The sequence below is a fragment of the Hoplias malabaricus genome, chromosome 6 (genome assembly GCF_029633855.1).
Source record: "Hoplias malabaricus isolate fHopMal1 chromosome 6, fHopMal1.hap1, whole genome shotgun sequence".
Classification (NCBI taxonomy): Eukaryota; Metazoa; Chordata; class Actinopteri; order Characiformes; family Erythrinidae; genus Hoplias; species Hoplias malabaricus.
In genome coordinates, this window is record NC_089805.1 from 396,526 (window position 1) to 419,384 (window position 22,859).

General features: G+C 37.5%; 1 protein-coding gene across 1 annotated transcript; it reads right to left on the bottom strand.

The window, feature by feature from the left end:
• Nucleotides 1-15,082, bottom strand: brd2a (bromodomain containing 2a). Its single transcript, XM_066674067.1, has 12 exons — nucleotides 14,962-15,082; nucleotides 13,107-13,386; nucleotides 11,895-12,032; nucleotides 9,284-9,431; nucleotides 8,993-9,189; nucleotides 7,694-8,131; nucleotides 7,475-7,603; nucleotides 7,090-7,299; nucleotides 5,711-5,976; nucleotides 4,989-5,296; nucleotides 3,150-3,278; nucleotides 1-3,041 (listed from the first exon to the last, which is right to left on the bottom strand). Exons 1-12 carry the CDS (start codon nucleotides 14,991-14,993, stop codon nucleotides 2,923-2,925), a joined length of 2,394 nt encoding a protein of 797 aa, XP_066530164.1. The 5' UTR covers nucleotides 14,994-15,082; the 3' UTR covers nucleotides 1-2,922.
• Between the last annotated feature and the right edge of the window lie 7,777 nt (nucleotides 15,083-22,859).

Genomic DNA, 22,859 nt, shown 5'->3' on the forward strand with positions numbered 1-22,859 from the left:
TTCCTTAACCAAACAAAAAGTCACATTAACATATGGAGGTGGAGGAGAAAGATTTAATGTGAGAAAACAGAGGGAAGTAGAGGTAAACCAAGTTGTTTACATGTTGAAAAGATATAAAACATTTACATATGTACATCATTTGTGGAAAGAAATTTGATTGAACCATTTCAATATACTGGCATAAAGACAAAATAGATGCAGTTATATATTAAAGATTACACAGAAGCAAAGTGTTGTTGAACACTTAAAATAACCTGTGTTACTTTATCATGGTCTATAAAACAATGTACCAGTTCTCTACTATAGCAGAATAACAGTCATTATTTTCTAAAATACAGAGGTATAATTAAAGATGTGAAAAGCAAAGGCCTCTCAAAAGGCTTCCTCTAGTTTACTTTGCATTTACACTGCAGTATTTCAGCTCTGCCAGCATTGATTTGTAGAATGATATTTGAATTTGTATATTTCTGTGGACTGAAAGGGCACCACGATTTTTACCTGAGCAAGAATCAAAAGTTGATAGGAATTTTTAACTCAAACCATAAGCATTTACAAACATAAAATCAAAGCTTACAATAGCTCCGACGTACACACACTACATTAAAACAGCTTAATTGTATTTGTATTGCTCAAAAAGAAAAAAGAAAAAAAAAAAAAAAAAGAAATTGTTCCCCAAAATGGGATTATTCAATGTTCAGTTTTTCTTTATAAAAGAAAGATATTTGTGCATGTGTACAGACAAACACTGATCAGCACTACATCATCATTTTCTATAGTGCACATATATCCGCTCCAAATATCATAGGTATACTTGGTAGTTCTACAAATACAGACTATATCATATTTCTCGTACTTTTAACCTGTCCTGGGGAAGGGGGCTATCACACTGCAGCAGATATTTCAGGAAATCACACATTTTTAGGAGGTAAGGCTGCTTACCTGTGAGCACAAGCCAAGTGTCTAAGTATTTTGCCTGTTTTCAGCTTATTTTTCTCTTTTACCTAAACTCACAATTGCTGTGGGCTACTGGGCTTGTGTTGGTTTTTCTCGACTCATTTTCAGAACATGACATCAGCAAAGTCAGGGAGCACCCAGAGCACCCCCTGCCTGTGGCCCTGTTAAATACAAAAGAATCAACTCTGGCCTTGTTCAGACAACAAAAATGTTGAAATACCTGTCTTATTTTAATACTGCCCACATTTTTAAATATGGTATTGCTGTTACGCTGCTCAGCCCTGTAACTGGTTGGTGCATAATTTACAGCACTGAAGTGATACAGAGAGTTTCTGCTGGAATTTTAACCCTCTGGGGTCGAAGAACGCGTCAAATACGACCATTCCAGATGTTTCTATTAGTGTCTTAGCGATAACACAGAGCAGAAACACAGTTCAAACACTGAGACTGTAGAAGATACTGTACATCGAGTTACCAGCCTATGAACTAGCTTGAGACATGCCTCCTCTGACACTCGCCGTGTCCAACTGGTGCATTCACTTGTTTTTAAGACTCTGATAAAACTATTTCAATCACCAACACAATTCATCCACACGAGTAAAGGGATGTTTTCAAAAGAGATATAAATCAGATTTAGGTTTTTCAGGGTTATAGACAGATTATCTCTTCATAAAACGCTCTAGGTCACATGGGCCTCTCTTAATGAGAGAGCTGAGATGGTTCTGAACATTTTGATATAAATCATGTGGGCAATATATTATAATACAAGTACTTTAAAGGCGAATTCCAGAAAATTGAGAAAATATCCAAAGGGTTAAACACCTTAATGTCACCACCAGGCTAAGAGCAGGCTTCCAAACTAAAATATCCAGCTAATAGCATCCTGAGATCACTGATGGACTAGGTGACAAACTGCAGGAACAGATGCGCTATTGTGTCTGACTCTCCATCAGTAAGTTTTACCAATAAACAGTGTGAACACATCTAGTTTATCATCACAACACCATGATGTCAGTATAGCTGCAATGCTGAGAATCATCCACCACAAAAATAATGTGCACGTGGTGGTCCTGATCATTGAAGTAAGAAGTGAAAGTGGGCTAACAACATTTGAGGAGCAACAGATGAATCATCCTATGTGGTAGAACTTTAAAGGCAGCGTATTGGTAAGCGATGCTGATGAATTGGACATTGAGTGGAGAAAAAATATAAAATATTATTATAAATGTATGGCTGATCTGTGTATACATCTTAACACACACATGTGCATGGTAAAGAGTTGGAGAAGCAGAATAAATGAAGCAAAGATTCTGAATTTTTCAAACAATGCATACAGAGATAATGACTACGTTCTCACAGCAGGAAAAAGTGGCTCCAAAGATTAATATTTCCATGATCCACATTTGTGCAGCTTCATACCAAAATGAACAATATAAAACTACTAAAATATAAGCTTATGGTTTATAAATAAAAACACCTAATACAAATTTCAATTAGTTTTCAGTTTGTCATAAATGAGAAACAGGAACCAAGATTCTCACTTTCTAATATTTTTACAAAATTAAAATGTTTCCATGTCCTAAAGACATCAAATTAAATTAAAATGCTTTGGACCGCAGTCCAGAGGTCATTCTCAACAGCCAGAGTGATGTAAAATTCACATGAATTCCGATCTGGACGTTCAGACAGAGTTGCACTGCCACCGATTGGATGTAGATCGGATCTCAATACCACATGAATGTGGCCCAAATCTGATTTTAGAAAGTTAAATTTAATGTGATGTTCACACAACCACACAAACAACTCATGCATGTCACATATGAAGAAATAGATTTGGGCTATTTAACTTGCTGTGTGAACGTAGCCGTTTATTACAGAAGACAAAACCTGCCTCTCGTTCAGTCCAGAGCAGTGGCTCCATCTGAGAGGGTGCATTAGGGTTTGTGTCTGGCCCCCTGCTTTTCGTACTTAACCCGATTCAGAATCACTGGTGTCTGAAGATGAGGATGAAGAAGAGTCTGAGCTGGAACTACTTTCACTGAGACGAGAAGACAGAGTTTGAGATTCTGACACAACGGATTTCTCCACTAGAGAGAGAGAGAGAGAGAAAATAAATTCTATGTACTTATCCTTGATCTGTACAGATTTGCAGAATACTAAACCATTCCTCATTTTTTCTGTTATAGTGGCATTACCTTTGGTTTTGGAAGGCTTCTTCGATGAGTTAAGCTGGCCACAAACATCCTGTAGCCTCTGTTCTAACTCCCTTTTCTTCTCCAGAGCAAGCTCTTCACGGGACTTGGCCACAACACCTTTATTTGATACTGCAACACACATCAAAAACACTCAATACATGTCCCAGCAATCATTCATGTTGAGTACTAACCAAAATATTTTCTTCAGTGACAGGCGGTGTTGTACCAGTGTTTGCACATTTAAAAAGACTGAAGTGGGTTTTTAACTCTGGAATGCTGTGTTGATTTTATCGGAAAAGGACCAAAAAAAAAATTTTTTTTTTTTACAGAAAGGTTTCACAGACCAGGTGGGTTCACTTCATCCCCCTTTAATTCTCTGATGTGTTAAGGCTATATGCATTGCCAATGTTTACTCCAAAAACTGAAAAAAACTCTTGCTAAACCTAAATTGTGAATTGTGTTTAACTTTTCTGAAGCAGAGTTAAATCAAATACACTAACATATGCAGGTGTACGTATCAACATTACAGCACTAGAGTTATAGCCAACAGAATTCTGAATTGCTAATCGCAAGCTAACTTTACTGCAGTATTAAGTTTTCTTTAGAAAGCTTTTTAGATTTAAGCATTACCCAATAAGCTAGCCATGTATGCTGATATCTACCTATATAGATAGCATTTATAGTACTCTACTACTAATAAAGTAATTTCTATAGAAGTTGCAGTACCATTTATAATCATTGCTGACACTAATTTACACTATGTACACTGTTTGTAGCACATCCACTACGTTGCTGACTAGTAAAACAAGGTAAATACAAGGCCAAAATGCTTTAGCAGGCTGGAAAGGGCCTGTCTGACTTAAATGTACATGTAAGGCAGTGCTTCTCGTGCAAGGATATTGCGACTGGGCAATTCGTATCATGGGTAAAAAGTTTTAATCTGCCCTTTTGAAGCAATTAAACAATTTAAAAACTTAAAATATCGATATAGCCTTACTCCATATCGCGCTGTTCTATTCTTATATTTTAATATACCCCCCAGCCCTACTTGGGTTAAGGCTGGTCATTGTCAAAAAGTGCGGCTTTAGTTATTTAATCCACATAACAACCAGCGAAAAGCACTTCTTACCTAAATTACCAAAATCACCAACTCAAAAAAGTGAGCTAATCCAGCTAAAGTTAGCAGCCACAAACACTGGCTCACTGCTCATTAACTTTCAAAAACTGATTATAACACTTATGTCAAAAAACCTTATCACAAAAACCGCAACACCTGAAAAAGGGCAACAGTAGAGTGAGCTGAAACAGACATGAGGACACAAGTTGAAGTATCTGTGTAAAATCAGTCCAGTATTACTTTTGTATGGCCGCATATTCTCCTTTTCCTCCTTGATCCCTTTTCCTCAAACCTCTGCCCAATGCTTTAGAAATTGCTTAGTCTAGTAAACCAGCAGAGGACCCGGCATAGCAGCCACAGAGGCTCTATTCTCCCTATTACAGCTCTGTGGAACATCACAATCATTTAGAAGCTGTCATTTTAAGGTAGAAACACTACATAGTCTTCCTTTAAGCAATCTACCTCACTAAATGTGTCAGAGATCAGCTGAGAGATTAATAATCAGTTGGTAATTAAGCAGGGCAAACCATTCGTCCAGATTCAGAAGCACGGAACACAATTGGGCTACAAGGTACTTTGGGAGTAAAAATGTATTTTCAAGACTAAACCACAAAGAAACTGAGAACTCAAAATGGACAAGAATGTCTAAGTATTGTATTATTTCATTATTTGTTAAATCAGGTAAAACAAAGTTAAGAGGGTGAGAAAGGGTCTGGTCTTACCAAATGGCTTCTGAGGCTTCTTGCGTAGACATGTCATGACATAGCGCTCTAGTTCCCGCAGTGTGGATGGCTTAAGTGTCTCAAAGTCAATTTCAATTTCCTCTGGGTTGGTGTCACGCAGCGAAGGCTCACGAGACTGAATGATGTGCACAACTCTGCCAAGCTTCTCACCAGGGAGCTTGTTGATATCCAGGCTCAGCTGCCGTTTCTCATCATAGCTAATAATGCTGCTCTCGTCCTCTTCCTCGGAAATGTAATGAGGAGGAAAGGTCAACGAAAAGGAGGCTGCTTGAGACTTCTTTGAGGACCTAAGAGGCAAGCATAACTAAATTACTCGTACTCCTAAATCTTTATGAAAATCTTTATATATTTACCATCATAACTCTTGCAAAGTAAGAACATCTGTTAAAAACCAGCATCAAAAAGAACAGTGATAAAATCAAGGTCATGATCCTGCAAAACCAAAATTGTGACAATGTATTTTCGCCATATCGCCCACCCCTACTTAAACATTTATGCTAAAAAAAGTGCTGCTGTTTTTGGTACTGTAAAATGAACATATGCCTTTGCCAGTTTAATCTGATTTAACTTTTAGCTGTATATTAGCTACAACAAGGTGCTAGCTATACATTATTGCTGGTAAGGAACTACAGCGTTTTATATTGGTGCATTTTTAGACCAAAGAATTTGTTCCTGATATAAAAATAAAATAAAATACATACTTGCTCTTGGAGGGTGCTCTCTTGCCTTGCGTGGAGGATGCTGCTGCCTTGTTTCTACTTCTGCTTTTTGATGCTTTTGCGATTTTTGCTGCTTTGGGGGCCCGGACAACCACCTCATCCAACATTGCCCTGCTTTGTTTATGCTTCTCTGGTTTCTTCTTCTCTGTTTTTTTCTTTTTCTTCTTATCTTTTTTGTCTTTCTTTTTCTTTGGCTTGATGATGGGATCTGAAGAGAGAGCAGCCAGCTGCTCATGCACTGCTCTCAGCTGTCAAGGCAGAGAGGGAAATATCAATTACCACACCCAAGGGACAACTTTCCCCAGCATCTTCTACACTCCATACGTCTACACATCATGTTATTACCATGCGGAGGCTCATGGATATTTGATGAGATTGATTCAGCACAGACCTTAACTAAAGCCTTCCATTATTTATACTGACTCCAAGGCTGTATTGTTTATCTTTTTTTTTTTGACTAGATCACGATGGGTCCTTCCCATGGTTGCTTCCTCCAACTTCGAGGGCAAGTTTCTTTACCTTTTCTGTATGATGTGCTTGGTTTTAACGTAACTTTATTCTTTCATGAGTTATTTACAAGTTTCTGACCACTTATAAAATGTGTTCAAAGTGCTGCCCATTGTGTTGATTGTCAATGCAACCCTCTTCTCCCACTCTTCACACACTGATAGCAACACCACAGGATAAATGCTAGCACAGGCTTCCAGTATCCGTAGTTTCACCATTGTTTTCCTTGAGAAATTTCCAATAAGTTTGATGTGTCACATGACCCTCTTCCCATTGAAAAAACAAAAGTTGAATCCAAAATGGCAGACTTCAAAATGACCGCCATGGTCACCACCCATCTTGAAAAGTTTCCCCCCTCCCATATACTAACGTGCCACAAACAGGAAGTTAATATCACCAACCATTCCCATTCTATTAAGGTGTATCCATATAAATGGCCCACACTGTATATTCTTTTTCCCCATGTTTAGCTCATATTTTTACAGGTCAGTCCAAATTATAAAGCAGGCAATACCCAACCTGCAGGCCATGTTTTGCACCTCTGCTCAAGAATAATCAACCTCCATGCATTGAAATTTTTGAATAAATAATCAAACGTTAACATCTCATCTTACCAACACAAGTGGCTAATATGAAATCCTGAAAGTCACATTCCAACATCTCTATTTTAGCAAAAAATGAATCAGTGGAAACACATGGACGCTTTCTCAGAATAGTGTAGTGCATGTGCCACAAAATCACTTAAGATACTAAGACAGGTTAAATCTTATTTGGATGGACCTCTACTAGCAATGTGTTTTTATAATTGGTGTGTATAGTGTCGCAGGTGCTTGAAATTCGTTTGTGTTACAAACCTGCTCTTGAAGCTGGGCCAAACGGTGTGCTCGTTCTTCCTCGCTGTCTGAACTGAGTGCGCTCTCACTGCCACTGCTCAATTCACTTTCTGATGATGAAGATGAAGAGGATGAAAATGATGAGTGAGCACCCAGTCCATCACATGATACAGGTGGAATGGAATCCAGGGGCTCGTCAGGCATTTTGGCAAAACGGAACTCAAATATATCCTGAGATTCAAATAGGCAAAAAAAAAGTTGAAGATTCAGTTCTGATCGTTTAGTTTTATTTAACAAAGTCTCTACCAAAGAACTTTTCTTTTTTAAACTCTATTTTGTTTCTTGTTATAACGAAACATGTGACACCCTTCAAATACAAAAATATATTTAAAAAAAAGCATAGTACCTGTAGCTTTCTAGCCATCGCCACCACATCATGGTCAGGAGGATTGTACTTGTAACAGTTGGAAAACATGAGTCGTATATCAGCTGCAAACTGCAATGCTCCTGTGTATTCCCGCTGATCCATTTTACTCTGCAATAAAAGAATTACATTTAAACCAAGGGTAATAAAATACAGTACCGCATTTATAAACACATACACAGATAAAACTATATTAGGCACCTTTATTGTACTGAGATCCATTGGATTCTTGACAACATCATGGTAGTCATGCAGCCCTAATGATGATGCATCCACCGGCTTGTAGAAAGGCCAAGCATACGCAGCATGCTTCTTTGACAAAAGGTCTTTCAGAATCCCATTACAGTAGCGTAGCTGCTGACTAAGTTTCACCCGTTGCACCTGCCGGTGTTGATGCTGTGAGTCGGGTAAATCCTTTTTGGGTGGCTTGATAGGCCGACCACTGCCTCCTCTGCGTGCTGGCACTTTCCCTCCACCAAGACTTCTGCCGTGGCTCGGGTTGACCCCCAGGGCAGAGAGAGTGAGTGGGGAATTGTGTCCACTGCCCATACCTATGCTCATACCCCCAACGCCAATGGTGAGAGGCATGGCCATGGTTGTGGGAGTTGTGGTGTCAGCTTTGCGCTTCACTCCCTTTTTCTGAAATAAAAGGGCAAAAAGGGATAAAATCACAACGCATGGAAACAAGTTGATGGAGAAATATTTAGCAGTGCTAAGTCCAAACACACTGACAATGTGTGACGTTTGTGTTTTAAAACTATATATATATAAAATAATTGTTTGTTGCAGTGTTTTGTGTTTTTTCCCCTCTTTCCCCTCATATGGGGCTTTGGGATGAGCATATCTCCTGTTCATAACTGCTGGGAACATTTTCAGATATGCTTCTTTCAGCATATTGAAATATCCTACCTACTGTGTTATTTAGGCGACTGTGCTTATGACAGTACACCTTGGTAGCACATTTCAACAATGGTTGCAAAACTCGACAGAACACCAGGGTATAGTGTGACTCTCCCATGTTGCAACTTATTATAAACATGAACTATTGGTATATTTCCCGTTATGGAACTGTACAGAGTTGCAACACTACTGGTTAGGTATACGAATACGCATGTCAAAATTTGCAGACAAACCCTGACTGTGGCATAGTTTGTTCTTGTGCATCATTCCGTATCTGTAGTTTTTCACTAACTAGTTAAACTTGTAGTAACTAAACGAGACGCATCTTTTACATTTCTAGATCTACTTTCATGGTCTTGGAGATCAACCTGTTGATCGCATTCAACTGATTGGTTATTAAAGAGACATTTGGGACTCGGCCTGGAATCCCAAAAATCTCATGACTGCAACCCATGGATACAGAATGGCAAAAGAGCAGGCCTGTGATAGGTTGTCAATTTTCCTTTCCCCCCACCCCCCATAACAAGTGTTTCTTAGCCATGTTAAATAGTGAAGGGCAACAGACTACAGAGTCTGGCAACGCACTATTGTTTAGCTTACTTTTGCTGTGGGCTGGGTGGGGGGTAGGCCCAACAACACAGGAGCACTCTGAACAGTGTGGGGTAGACACTTCGTCAGCAGCGTCTGTGGTGGAGTAAAGAGTGAGTCTGGACTATCTGGCATAAGAGGAGATTGTGCCGACTGAACCACCGAGGACACCGCAGGAACCTGATGAGCTGTTGTTACCCCACCTGTGACTGGAAAACAGAAACAAGCAACAAACATTTTGTTATTTTTTTTATCTTCAAATTTTAGGTTGTTGTTTGGAGTTATAATGGAATTTATACTTGCACATTGTTTTGCAGCTTTTGCCAAGTTTCCCATGCTGGACCAGGGACACTGGTGCAGTTAGCTCCTCTTCGACTTGTGGCATCTGTGATACCTTCTGTAGGAATGCCTTTTCCAGAGACTGCGCCATTAAAACTATATCATCTGTGGGCTAGAAAACAACTCCCATTAACTGAAATGTATTTAAATGTTTTTTTTTATATAAACAGTACAGGAGCGATTACAAACAGAGGAATTTTACAAAGTCAGTTTTCAGAAAAACTGAATTAATGCAAGGTTTACAATAAACACTCCAGACAAATTCGCACTACAAAATAAAATGTCTCAAAAACAACTCCACAGGAATTTGCCTTTTTAATTGAAAGAAAGTCCAAAAAATGTTTCAAAGCCGTTAGTATTTGGTAAATATAAGTAAATGTAGAATATGATTAACGAAACACACCACATTTAGTGACATAAAAGACATGCACTCAGTTATTTAAATTTTCTTTATAATTACACATATAAATAATTTGAGAAATTAGCAGTTTTACAGGTGAAATTCCCGCACGTTTTTAAAAATGGGGTTTGCAAAAATCAGTGTAATCCAAGTACAAGCCTCATTTTCAGAACAGTTGGGACACTTTCTAAAAATGCAGTAGAACATAAAACTGTTATTATAACTGTTATTTCACTGCTAAAAACAAAAACATTTTCAGTGTTTTCACTGAGAATGATATTAAGAATTTGAATTTGATACCTGCCACAAATTGAAAAATGTTGAGACAGAAAGTAGAAGCATGTAAAATCACAACTGTCAGCTCTTTACCATAATCAAATCATACTGCTTTAAGTAAAAAATTACACTAGCAGTGAACATTTGGTGTGTATTTTTTTTCCCCAGTGCTTCTTCATTTCTTAAGCTAATTTCATACCAGACACACTGGTTCACACTGGCCATGTGTATCACACAGAACTGTGGTGATACTGCACATGTGAACCTCAACAATACGTACAGCAACCAATGCAGAAACAGTACAGAAGTCAGTAATCTTGTTGAATGTACAATCTGGTCTAATAAACATGTCAACAATCAGCTGTATTTTAAAATTTAGCAATATTTCAAGAGTTCAAAATGTCTTGTGGCAGCAATCAAGTTTAAATTCTTGGATCCTTTTCAAACTAAAAGCTGTGCTTACATTTTGACAACAAAGTACATCTAATATACAGAATTTTTTTTAAATATATCACTACAGGAAAATACAAGGAAAGAGAGAAAAAACTTTCGCCTTTCAACGTATTAAGCATGGGACAATTGTTCTGACCCTACATGTGCGTAAGCAATATGTTACTGTGCCTTGCGTAAATTATAAGCTTGATCTGAGCTACAAATACGTAGAAGTTGTAAAATTGAAAAAAAAAAATGTATCTGTTCACAGCAACCCATCATTGTTAATATGGGGGAGATGCAGTCCACAAATGTGAAGCGCTTAGGATGCAGTTATAGTCCTGTATTCTCACTAAATTCTAATGTGAAACAAACTTGCCAGATCAAATGTATAAAATTTAAAAAAAACACAATCCATAGTTCAGATCTTGGAATCTGGATTTTCATGTGTGAAAACACCCAACGTGATAACAGGTCTTCAAGATGTAAAAGTAGCATCCACCAATTGTGAGTCAGTCCAAAGACAATGTTTCTCCGTGCAAGATGTAGCCATATATTAGTTTTGCACAGAAACGCTAATGAGGTCTTTGGGCCCAAAATCACTTGAGATGCCCCAAATAACAGAGAAACATTTTGTAGTCGGATGTGAGATTCTATGTGCTAAAGATGAAATAGATCGTTCAGACTGTCACCAACAAGAAGTTCAAAAACCTGCATTTGTGATCTGTCTATATGGGAATGAACAACTGATGTAGCTTATATTGATATGTTAGTGGGACATGTTCCCCAGGAAAACTAAGTATATTTTAGCAGGACAATGTAAGGTCTTATTTTTGCATAAGTTACAATTTTTTTTTGTAGAGGCTTTGTAGATAAGGAACTAGGGCTTGATTGGAACGCCTGCAGTCCAGGCTGGTCTCTTCTTGAAAATATATAGTGAATCATGAAGAAGAGAATCAGACAACAGTGAACACAGACTGTTGAGCAGCTCTTTTATACAGCAAAAATTCCAGTTGCAGAAATTTCGAAATAATCCTTATTCCTCACTTGCTTCATAGGAAAGTAATTTACACCTTTAATCTATACATGTGCATCTGTACTTCTATAGATTTTAGGATATTACTGGCTGTACCAAGGTCAGAGATGCCATCTTCTACAACAGGTCAGTAAATATTCACATCAGTAAATTTCTTATATCATGTTCCTTTAAAAAAGTGATATCACTCAGTTGTAGGCATTATTTAGTATATTTGTTTATATTTAATATCGAAATGAGCTGATCATTTTAGGGGGGGGGGGGGGGGGGCAACTTTTCTGGGAATGGGTTTTGTAGAATAATCATTAATTTCTCAATGTTATTTGGAATTGCTGTCCATATATAATCAAACACAAGGACCAACATTTGCATTTTTTTTAGGTTAACAATAAAACATTACCTTAGTTTTCAACTGGACAAATATAACTTACTTTATTATAGATGTAGCAGTTTGTAAACATGGTGTTGAAATCTTCTAGACACTCAGTAGCACTGCAGTAGTAATTGTTTTCCAGTCGTTTCTTAATGGTGCCCATATCCATTGGATGATTTATGATTCTATGGTAATCCTGGGGGAAATCACACAGAAAAAGATAAGAACTAATGTTCCTCATAAAGCATCTGTACTGTTTGGTTCACCTCAAAAAACAAATATGAACATATCAAAGGCTGCTATAAAATTGAAAAACCTGGACTTCCTGTGAAAATTAAAGGCTGTAGCCATGTTCAAGCAATTACATCATACTATACTGATATTTAATCAATTAACGTTAGGTGGCATTTCCTCAACGTAATATCATATGGATATTTAGGCCTATTGTGAAATATATAACTGCAACATCTAATAACATGACCTACAATGTAGAACAACCGTAGAGTACAAAAACCATAAGGTCATAGATTACAAAATATAAATACACCAAATAAACAGATGCTAACCAAACTCATGTCCACTGCACTTTCAGAAAATTGTTGCAATAACATTTTAATTTGAAACTGAAGTGGCCAGCAATTGGTCCAGACCTAAACCACATAGATCTCAAATTGGCAGTTAGCGGAACATACCTCAAATCTGAGAAACATTGGCTTAGCGGGCAAAAAATATTGGTCCAAAATTCCAGAAGAGGGAAGTAAAACTCCATTGATGGTTATATCGTTTCCAACGTGGGTGCTAATATTACACTGAGGGTGCCAATATTTTGTTCCAGTGATTTGGACTTATGCGGCATGAGATCAGATTTTGTTTTTTCTCAGCATTGTTTATTAAATAAATATGAAAACTATACCACTTCTATTTGGATGTATTTTATAAAATCTGTGCATGTTTTAGCCACTCTAGACAGGATAAGAACTTGGGTGCAGTGTGCTGAAGTGGTGTCTTAAAATTGCTAATGCAAACACATTTCAGTTTTAAAACAGTGTGATAAAGGTAATTTACTATCTGCATTAAGAGAACTTGTTTCTTTTTCAGGGTTAATGTGTAATCTAGGCATAACTTTGAAAAAGCTGCATACAAGTGAGCTTTGACATGACTGTTTATATCCACTAATGAGTTAACTGCTGTTCTAGTATCGCCGAATTATTCATGATTGGGCTGTGCATTAAGTTCTGGGCTTTTTCATCAGAATTTGATCATGTCTTACAGGCAAGCTGAGCTTAACAGCATCCACAGGCTCATGGAAAGGCCAGGCATAGTGATGCCTCCAGAGAGGCTTCATGACTGATTTCTTGAGGAACTGCAGTTGATTGGTAATCCGACCCTGGCGGCTGGGATCCCACGTAGGGAGTTTCGGTGGTCCAGACAGGGTAGCTTGGGGGACCACAGGACCTTCAAAACCCTCATACAACAACGATGGCTTGCGGATGCGCTTGGCCGGGCCAGAAATGGACTGTTCTATGGACACTCCCTCCACATCGATAGGTCTGCAAATGTAAGATTGAATCATTTAAATGGTTATTTTAGTTTATTAATATGAATCAAATATTAAACTAAACACATTTGTATTTTGTTAACTGTTCTTAAGTTATAACATTAAATTTATATAAGAGTGTCTATGAAACCTACATCTTGGAATAAGCAGTTAACAGTAAACTACTGTAAATAAATGTGTGCCTTTAGTTTGCACTTAACTTTCTTGAAGGGAAACTTGGGTAATATTCTAATAAAACTAGGTTTTCCAAATGGCATGACTATTTTGTATGAATGGCTTGCAGGTGAGGCAAGATTTAGATAGAGGTTTAAATAATTAAAAACCTCTCAATTTTAAACACACTATGACCATAAAAAGTTACAAATCTACACCAAACTAAAACTTGACTGAATACATCCATAAAGTAACAAATCTCATACCCAGGACTTGTTGACATTTTCACACATACTTCCTAAAATGTGTTTTAAACATCTTTTCGCTTCCATAAAGGGGCAGTGCACAGTTGCAGCACAAAATGGGGAACAGCTTCCACTAACCCTAGGTCTGCACCTTTCTTACTAGAAGCCAGTTTGATCTGATGGGTTGTGTTATGAATTTCATGTACTATATTTACATTTAAGCATAAAACGTACAGTACTTTGTTTTGAAAGTGTATGTATATAATATGACAACCACAAGGTCCTTGATGTTTTTATCAGAATACAAAAGTCCAATTGATTTTATATCAAAACATTACATGCGTGTGTATAAATTTATTGTACATTGAACATAAGTTAAATTTCCCCTTTTAATAAAGTACAGTTATAAGTACAAAACACACAAAACAAAGTTAGTTTATTGTAGCGAGACAAACGGGATGCCGTTACATTTTTCACCCCGCCAAAAAAAAAAAACAATCGACAGCAATAACACAAATAAACAACAAATGTTTGAGAAATGGCAAAAGTTAACCCTCCATTTGAGTTGGTATGGCTAAACATGTTATAGAAATAATCAAGTCCTTGCAAAATAAAGCTTCAATACGAGTTTTAAAAGAGTCAAACGGTTTAACAGCCCGGGTTACTACTTTCGACTTACACTCAGTTCTCGAACACTACTAGAAACAGACAACTAAGGCCCTTTGTCGGCTATTTCCGCGGAGAACTCTTCTGGTTTAAAAACCTAGCATAACAGCGAGAAAGCAAACGCTAAGGAAGGTTAGCTAGCGATAGCTAACGAGTCATGAGCACGAAAACTCCTAAAACAGAGCACACGGATAGGACCTTCCTTCAACTTACTTTGAACAATTAATCATGACACGTTATCTATTGGTTCTGATACCAAGTTCGTAAGAACATTATGAAAAAAATACACGAAAATGGAAGTTACAAAACTTAGCTTTGGATTTCAACTAGGCCTTACGCAGCGCGAGACCAAAACATTCTGCCGTACATTTCCAACCGGTTCTTTCGTAATATTTTGCCAGTAAGAGTACAAAAGACACGTCTGAAATTTAGAATTGTTCTCATTTCTTTAACAACAAAACACTTCGTGGTAAACTACGCGTTAGTTAGAATCCAACCGGTACCTGTTACGGGGCCGACTTATAATAGTGTCCATGATAGCTCCAAATTCTGTTCAGAGATCGGGTCCCTTCAAAAGGCCGATTCCGACGACCCTCTTTCCTCTGCTCTCCTGGTTACACCAACAGTGGAAAGACAAACGAGTCCTCCACTCGACTTTTTATAAACCACCGAAGACTCCCATTGGCTACTCTATGTCTACTCGTTCCTGTCTCCAATCTGCCTATAGGCTGCTGAGATCGTCACTCTTAGACCACGCCCAAAACTCCTGAACGTGGATCGGCGCATTTCTACGTATTCAATCTGACAAGACAGGCTCTCATATTAAAGTCAAAAGATTTGGTGTGTCATAACTATGCGGCAAGAGGAAAAACGTTATTTGCGCAGGGCACAAGTGTCTCCTTTGTTGACTATTTGTATAAAACGGCTTACGTCACGTGTGGGGACTCACATAGTTCTGATTGGTTCATGTCGCTACCAGATTTGTGCCGCTGCCCGATTTGGCCTGCGCCTGCGCAGAACAACATGCTTAGTGATGGGAATTTCGGCTCTTTTTGGGGAGCCAGCTCTTTTGGCTCGGCTCTTCATAAAGAGCCGGCTCTTTCGGCTCCTAAATGGCTCTTTGTTTTACCACTTACAGAACAATATTACCTACATTTTACATGACAATATGGACAAAACATTATTGTTCAATATTAAAAATAATAAATAGTGTTGCAATGGCCAATTGTTTTTATGGCTGTCTTGTAATAACTCACTGATTGCATTGTATAAATAACTGGATTTTTATTTAAACACCTTTATAAAAAATCACTTGTAAACTCTGAAATACAGCCAATGGAACACAAAAGGTAGGTTTTACAAAATAGCTTATTAAATTAAATAATCATCCATTTCTGGGTAATAAAATAAACAAATACTCTGCAAAGTGCAAAACGGCAGCATTCAACGGTAGAGATTTAAACAACCACAACTGTCAACAAACATTTAACTGATTTAACATTTTCTTCAACTATCATTTGGAAGGTAGAAAACCAAGTGTCTCAGCTCGGAGGGTTGGAGCTTGCTTGTTGTTCTCTGATTGGTTGAATGATAAGCCTTAGAAAAAAATGGCTCGGTCTTAGACGGGAACCGGCTCTCATCGTTCACTTACAAGAGCCGGCTCTTTGAACCGGTTCGTTCGCGACCGACACATCACTAAACATGCTAGCGTACACTACTGATAGCTCTGAAATTTTTATTAATTTCATCTTCAAGTCTAATTGTAAAGAGACGCTGCCCTCTTTGGTCGCCATGTGTGTCCCACATCGTTATTTGTCACGTTTTGTTTAAACATAAGACCACCTCAACACGGATATCGTCAGTTGTAAATAAACACACATTGTAGGAACTCCAGTTGTTTAATACTGTAAAGGACAGCAAGGGATGGCTAACTCATATTTAAACACAAATAAAGTTACTCATTCGTGAATAAAAAAAAACTCTTCTTTGCTTTGGAAAATAGTCTCTATGCTGCTATAAACGAGATGCGTGACAGTAAGCGCATGCGCCGTCCAAATCCGGTAGGTAGCGCACATTAGAGGAAGGTCTAACTGCAGCACCAACTGAGGGCGTTTCTGTGATGCAAACACGCCACACCGGAAAGGCTCATTGCGTGACGTCAGCGGTGGGTGGGCTTGGGTGTAAAAGGGACAATATCACTGAATAAACGAAGAAAGGTCAGGGGTTTTCAGCGCTTTCGTTACAGATTTTGATGCCTGTAAAATTCTCAGGGATTAGTTTAAGAAACTTTAAGACATTAAAAACTTGAATTCATTTATTATTGTGCAAAATATATATTCTGCATTTAACTCCACTGTGGCAGTAAACACACATTAATGCACTAGTGGTGGTGAGCATTGCTTAATTTGTAAATCATAAGGTAAGGACACACAGAAACTAGACTGATCTAGCAAGTGCACATGGAGTTTAAAAGAATCCGGAACGCACTGACTATAAAGTATTCGGGTAGTGACAGTTCACACCAGACTCAGGGGTATGGGGTCCCAAAAGGGTCAAAATTATGCATACGCATCCATACTCCGTGTCACTTTGCGTCTACCTATTTTAAACTAGTTATTGTCACTGCAATAGCCCTGCCTTAAAATGTCATAAGTTTGTTAGTTTTTATTTTGAAGCGTTTTTAGAAAATACTCCATTCTTTATTACTTTTTTGGAAACGTGTCTGCTAGCTTAGCATGTCGGATCACAACTACAGCTTGAAGGCCCTTCAAGAGGCTTGTGATGAAGATATTGTTGAAAAAATATTGTTGAAAAAGAGATGCAGCTGTCTCTGTAGTTGAACAGAACGAGGCTATCTTTATAAAGCAAAGAGTCAACTGGGACCATATGCCAATGAAGAATAAAAAGGTGATGGTGCACGGAACCGAACACAAGGAGGACTCAGCCGCTGTCATCCTCCATGTGATACATGAGCTCAACAAAAACACTGACTATCAGACTGAACATTTGAAAGGTATAGAAAACGCAAGTTTGAAGCTAATACCGTTGCCATAGACGTGGACAAAAAGGCCGTATCTGAGCTTCAATCTACAATCAACCATCTCCAAAAAGAGAACACAAAGCTGAAAATTTCATGTGAAGACCACGCCTATTACAAAAGACAGTGGAACTTGAGGGTGACAGACTTTCCCGAGAAGTATGACGAGAACATACAGGTATCATCAGGATTCTCACGAATGTTATTCCTGTGTCTGTGGATCAGTTGCGCGACATGGTTGACACTTTCCACCGGCTAGGGAAGAGAGCCAGCATCGCCACTTTGGACAACCTTCCCAGAGCTGTCATTATACAGTTCCTTATGTGCACTGTCCAGGAGGAGGTCTGGAAAAAGTCCAAAAATGCAAGTTTGCAAGGATCTGCACATCTCTTTAAAAGAAGATTTTTGCAAGGAGGACAGACTTGCACAGACCAAGTTGTGGCCATTTTTTCAAGAAGTCAGAAACAGGGATAAGCAAGTTTACCTGAAGGAGGATTACATGCTGAATGACAAACAAAAGAGTGGAACCCGACTAACATTTTCTCTCTGTTCTCTCTTTATTCCAGTTAATACAATATGGTATGCTTGCTCTTGTTCAAAGGTCTATTGCACTACTACATGTGACAGTTATGGCTAATTAGTTTACTCATTCCTACGCATCGTCCTTAATTTATTGCACATATCCATCCATTATCTGTAACCGCTTATCCAATTTAAGCGGTCGCGGGGGGTCCAGAGCCTACCTGGAATCATTGGGCACAAGGTGGGAATACACCCTGGAGGGGACGCCAGTCCTTCACAGGGCAACACAGACACACACACATTCACTCACTTTCAAGTCGCCAATCCACCTGCAATGTGTGTTTTTGGACTGTGGGAGGAAACCCGGAGGAAACCCACGCGGACACGGGGAGAACACACCAACTCCTCACAGACAGTCACCCGGAGCGGGAATCGAACCCACAACCTCCAGGTCCCTGTAGTTGTGTGACTGCTGCGCCACCGTGCCGCCCTTATTGCACATATATTTTTGTCTATTCTATGTTATCTTTATTATCACTAAACACCTGGGGACTAAAAAATAATGTTAAACATAAGGCTATTTTTCTTTAATGTAAGAAGCAGAAAGCAAATTGTTTTTTTCTTGCAAGAAACACACTCTTCAAGAGAGGATGTACAATTCTGGAAACTTCAATGGGGAGACCTTATTTACTTTAGCCATGGCACATCTCATTTGGCTGGGGTTATGATTTTGTTTTATAGGTTTCCTGGATCCATTTTGGACCAGTATGTGAACAGTAGTAGTGGATGTTGATGGAGCAAAATTCATTTTAGTTTGTTTGTGTATATGGGTATGACAGTAAAGTGATAGACAAAATATTTTATGCAGACCTTTGTGAGAAGATAAAGCAATGGAAGGTAAAATACTTGACAGATCAGGTTATTATAGGAGACTTTAATGCAGTTCCAGATAGCTCAGTGGACCGTCTTCCCTCTAGAGGGCGGCATCATCTTTTTGATGATATTTTCAATAGCTTGGTCTCCAATACTAATCTGACAGACTGTTGGAGAACGAGAAACCCCAATGCCAGACCGTACACCTGGTTTAACACTGCCAATAACGGTTAGTGTTTAAGGTTAGACTACTGGTCAATCCCTCACAATATGACGGAAGGTATTTTAAGTTGCGGAATTTCAGCATCTCCTTTAACTGATTATTGTTCAGTTACCTAGCTAGTTCCTTTCTTTGAATAAATGTAAATAACCTTTGAATTTAATCTGGAAATTTAATAGTAACCTTTTGCTTAATGATTTTTATATAGAAGTTAGGAAACTTATTGGAGATATTTCACTACTGTAAATGTGACTTTTGAACAAATGGGAGGTTTAAATTTAATTTTACGGCAGCAGCAATCAGGATAGGTAAGTATGTTTCTAAACAGATGAGGGCCAAACAGTCACAACTTGTTAGCTAGTCAACTACATTCAAACACGTTACGCGTCACTGTGAACCTTTCATAATAAGAGTCTTTTAAATGTATTCACTGTATACACTTCTGTATTGCTAACGGTGCCCTTAAAATTACATTGGGAAAATACATGATTTATTTATAAGTAAATGACAGCACTGCCTTATTTTTTATTTTAAATATAATTTAATGTGTATAAATTTAATTAATTTTTTTAGATAAACGATACATAAAATCTGTATATAAAATAAATATATGACAATACTGAATTATTTGTGATTTTAAAAGCTATTAAATATGCTATAAAAGTAATTTTATTTTTTACAGATTTCTTCATGTGTAATTTTCTATAATACGTTTTGATCAATAAGCGATAGTTTTAGTTTCACAGCTGACTTGTGGATGACTATGGCAATTTTTTTTAATGAATTAATAATTCTTTGCATTGTATTGAATTTGCAAATTCGTGACTTTTGGTCAGTGGTGACTGTTCTTTTTAAGATCCTTAAATATGTAAATAATTTTAAAAAATTTTGTGAAGGCTAGTTTTATGACTGAGATTTAGAATAAAGTCAGAATTCAGAGAATAATGACATACTATTTCACTGCATGTATGGGGCAGACACAACCCTTTGAAGTGTAAATGAAGAATGTTGTATATTGCTGAAGTCATACTATTGTACAGATTGCAGGAATAACTACTCGGGCCAGACCTAATATTATTAGTATTGGGACGTTGAATCTGTTGTGGAAGAGACTCTATTCAGAAGAAGACAAGTAGTTTCACAGGATTCAAATAGAATGATGAAAATGATTGATCCAGAGGGAGTGGAACTACGGCACCCAGCATCTGTGCAGAACAAATTTTGGCTCCATTGCATTGTGGTATATGGATACCTACAAATAAAGCCGTATGCATCACAGTCAGTGCCTGCACTGCCAGGTTTAGTTATGTGCTTGGATTCCTATAATATATAATACTTACACATGATTTCTTAATGTTGTTGGTTAGTTACTTCAGGAAAACTTTTCAGTGATTTCTTTTAAAAGATATTTTAAAAATTAAACAAAATTATTGCAATGAGAAAGGTATAAAACAATTATTTACTTAGTTTCCTTCATCTGTAATTATCAGTGCCATGAACAGAGTAACAGCACCCTTAATATGACAGTGCTGATAATAACTATTATTTACAGTGTGTGGTTTTTAAAAAAATTTAAGGGAGAAAAAACACAGAGGACATGGAGACAACATGTTTGGTCACTTGTTAAGTCACGCGTGTTTATGCTGATTCCTTATAGGTTATGAATACGTTCTATAGACGAAAAAGCACCACAAAAGGCTTTTATTTTGAAATGACATCAGAACGATGTGATATTTATTAGTGAGTGACAATCATGTGGTGTATTTTCATTCGCCAGTGAAATTGTTCTGTGCAAACTAACAGTTTCCTTTTATCGTTTTCCAAATTTTGAATCAAATTTACAGAGTTTGGATCATACAAAGGGCCTTTATTTTGAAATGAAACATCAGAATACTGTGATATTAAGTGCATGACAATCAGGTGTTGTACTATCATTATGAAGTGAAAATGGTGTATGCAAACTGGAGGATTTAACTTAATACCATTTAGAATAAAAATAACAGAAATATAACAATTTAAAGATAATTTCTTTTAAAGTGAAATGTCCTGATATCTCCATTACATCCACTAAACAGCAAATATATATTTTTTTACTTATGTATTATTTTTATAGAAATGTATGTATTGCATTCATTTCCTGTCAGTGACTTTTGACTTTTCTTTTGAAATCTGTTCTTCTTGATGCTCTTACCGTAATGTTCAGAATATGCCGTTCTACCAAAACAAAGGGGGCTAGTTTGACCAAGCTTTTCCAAGTGCAGGCTCCAATCATACAGCAAGTTAGAAATGTTGATAGGATTAAGCCATTTTATTGTGTTATAATATATCAACCCCCAGGTTCAGCTGGTCAGTTTTTATCAGAGTTTACAGATTTTCTGACTTCTTTTATTAAACTGGACATAGTACTATTGGTTGGGGATTTTAATTTGCATATTGGTGATGCCACAGTTTGTGTGGTCACTGAGTTTGTTTATATTAGAATAGAATAGCTTTTTATTGTCGCTGTGAAAACAATGTTCAAGAACAGTGTTAAAACAGTGAAATGCAGTTTTAGCATCCTCTCTCAGGCAGCAGTTAAAATATAAAATCTATACATGTGCAAAACAACACAAAGATTATTCAGAGGTATTAACACTAGAAGATATATACAGGCTTTATTTATTTTTTGCTTGTTCGTTAGGATTGGTGGTTGTCCGTTGACTCTACTGATTATCAATCAGGATGGATTGGTTAAAGTAGTTGGGGGGGGTTTGATGGTTTGATGGCTTGATGGCTGATGGCTGATGGGTTGATGGCTTTCACAGCCTGGGGAAAGAAGCTGTGTTGTCTGAATCTCTTTTTAGAGGGAGGGGGGAAAACAGAGTGTCCAGGGTGAGTAATGTCCATTGAAATGCAGATAAACTTTTTCAGGAGTCGGCTGTTGTAAATGTGTGTGTTTCAGGTCCCACTCAGGTCCCAAAAGTTGATCATACACTGGACCTGGCTTTTTCTTTAGGATATTGATCAGATTTGCTGTGAAGAAATTTTAATCACTGTTAATAGATTTATCTTTTTTAAACTCTCTGGCAGTGCTTTACGTCCAAAAAGAACTCTGCACTCTCGTATTAAATCCCAGACTGACCAACTTTCAGCACATTTTGATTTTAATATAGATCTCATTGACCCTGAGTTTATAATGCAGGCTTTTAATGAGCATTGTTCAATAATAATGGACAAAGTGGCACCTCTAAAGGCCAGCTCTAAGTGTACACTGCTCCAGGGATGATGCAGGAGGTCAGTTCTTTTCGGCAGAAATGTTGCCGGGCTGAGAGATTATGGAAAGCTTTTATTTCAGTAAATTTTAGTAAAGGAGAAATTCTACAATATTATTAGATATGATAAATAATATAGTTGCTCCACCATTTACAACACTGCCATAGTTTTCAGTTGAAGATTGTAATAAAATTTGATCTTTCTTTGTTGCCAAGGTAATGGCTATCAGATCTAGTATTTAGCCTGTGAAATGTGCAGCCAATATTGGTCTCCAATGGTTTTCTGCAGTTTTGGACTCCTTTCAAACCATTAGTGTAGATGATTTGATGGTTATGATTTAGAAATTAAAGCCATCTACTTGCTCGTTAGATCATTATACTGTCATAATTGTTGAAAATATTACCAGATATAGGTCCTGCAGTATTAACTCCAATTAAATCTTCATTGACTACAGGTTGTGTTCCTTCTTATTTTTAAGCATGCTACATTTCAGCTAT

Excerpts from the sequence above, each read along its gene's own strand:
- brd2a (XM_066674067.1), bottom strand. The coding sequence starts at position 14,993 with ATGGACACTATTATAAGTCGGCCCCGTAACAG. Across the intron at positions 9,432-11,894 it reads ACTGCTACATCTATAATAAA|CCCACAGATGATATAGTTTT; the intron begins GTAAGTTATATT and ends GTTGTTTTCTAG. Across the intron at positions 3,279-4,988 it reads GAAGCCTCAGAAGCCATTTG|TATCAAATAAAGGTGTTGTG; the intron begins GTAAGACCAGAC and ends TGTGTGTTGCAG.